This window comes from Austrofundulus limnaeus, unplaced genomic scaffold (genome assembly GCF_001266775.1).
Source record: "Austrofundulus limnaeus strain Quisiro unplaced genomic scaffold, Austrofundulus_limnaeus-1.0 Scaffold26, whole genome shotgun sequence".
NCBI lineage: Eukaryota > Metazoa > Chordata > Actinopteri > Cyprinodontiformes > Rivulidae > Austrofundulus > Austrofundulus limnaeus.
Window position 1 is genome coordinate 1,152,517 of NW_013952428.1, and position 1,476 is coordinate 1,153,992.

Sequence of the window (1,476 nt, forward strand, 5' to 3'; positions counted from 1 at the left end):
GTTTTCCAGTCCATAACAATAAATTTACAGTATTACGATTTTTCAGTGATGATTAAAAATGATTCAATTAGAGTTTTTTTTTTTAATTAATGCCTCCTCAAACCTCACATATATAAATACAAACAACTGGATCTTAAAAAGCATGAATTAATACAACTGGTGTAATTTTACTTTGATTGCAGCAGGGTCATCAGCAAGTGTAGATTATCCCTTCACAATATTAAATAATTGTATGTCTCATAAAATAAGCTTAAGTTATTACTGCAGAACATGACAATTTTTTTATATCCGATTAATCGTCAAAAATAATCGATAGATTAATCAATACAATAATCGTTAGCTGCAGTCCTAATTTACATTTTTTACTGTTTTTTGATTTGTTTTGTTTTGTTTTTTCTTGTAAAGCTGGCCCCAGTGTGACCAAAAAGCAGACGGCGGTGAAATCCACCCGAGGCATCGCCCTGAAGAACAGCCACAGCATGATGGTGAAGACAGGAACACCTGGCGGAGGGGCGGGGCCAAGCGGTCAGGGCGGGAAACACGGACAGCAGGGGCAGCAGGGAGGAGGCGGAGAAAACGCTCTGAAAAACACTCGTCTGTTCTTCGACGGCGAGGAATCCTGCTACATCATCGACGCCAAGTTGGAGGGAAATCTCGGGCGATACCTGAACGTAAGACGTTAAATCTGTCGTGTGATACTTTCAATAAAAAAGGTTTTATTAGCCTTTTTTTCTCTTCTCAATCGTTGCTTCTGTTTGTATTACAGCACAGCTGCAGTCCTAACCTCTTCGTTCAGAACGTGTTTGTGGACACACACGACCTGCGCTTCCCCTGGGTGGCCTTCTTTGCCAGCAAGTGAGTTCAGGCCTTTGTTTAAAGAGGACATATTCAGAATCCACTTTTTAGCTGGTAAATGTATTTTGTTTTGTATGCGAGTCTCCGGGAGTTCAGAAAAGCTGAATTTAGTTCATCCTCTTCAGCCCCAAGTGGTTTTCTTGAAGTTTTTGCTCAAAATCCCATGCTGAAATATAACTGAATATCTCAGCATTTACAAAATAATCTTATTATCAAAATAAAGCAACACTTGGGAGATTTCATCAATAAGTATTAAAACAGCTGCTGTGGTTTTAGAGATATTGGGGATGGAACATAATTTTTTTATTTTATTTTTTTCCTCTCTCACCTGAATAATTTTTTCATTAGACAGTATGTAACCCATTTAAAACCATAATGAATCAGGCTAAAAACTCTTGGAAACCATAAATCTACTTGTGGACATCACCTGTACAAAGATTCATACTGCTAAAATGAACTGGAGCAAAGTTACAGAGGTTTTAGTAAAGAAATAATTTAGTGTTTTGTCATTCTGCACAGGACAGACCATGATGGTTTTATTAATAAATGTTAACAAATCTGAAGTCTTTACTTCCAAAAGTTATTTATTTTTTTACCTGACTGAAAAGACGTTATTAAATG

At 36.9% G+C, this 1,476-nt stretch overlaps 1 protein-coding gene across 1 annotated transcript in view; it reads left to right on the top strand.

Annotated features, from left to right (window-relative positions):
* The window catches only part of setdb1a (SET domain bifurcated histone lysine methyltransferase 1a), a gene marked incomplete in the record, with an annotated part of 39,902 nt that overhangs the window by 35,614 nt on the left and 2,812 nt on the right, over positions 1-1,476 (top strand). The window contains 2 exon segments of the mRNA XM_014004715.1: positions 406-671; positions 767-855. Coding sequence (XP_013860169.1) covers positions 406-671; positions 767-855 — 355 coding nt within the window.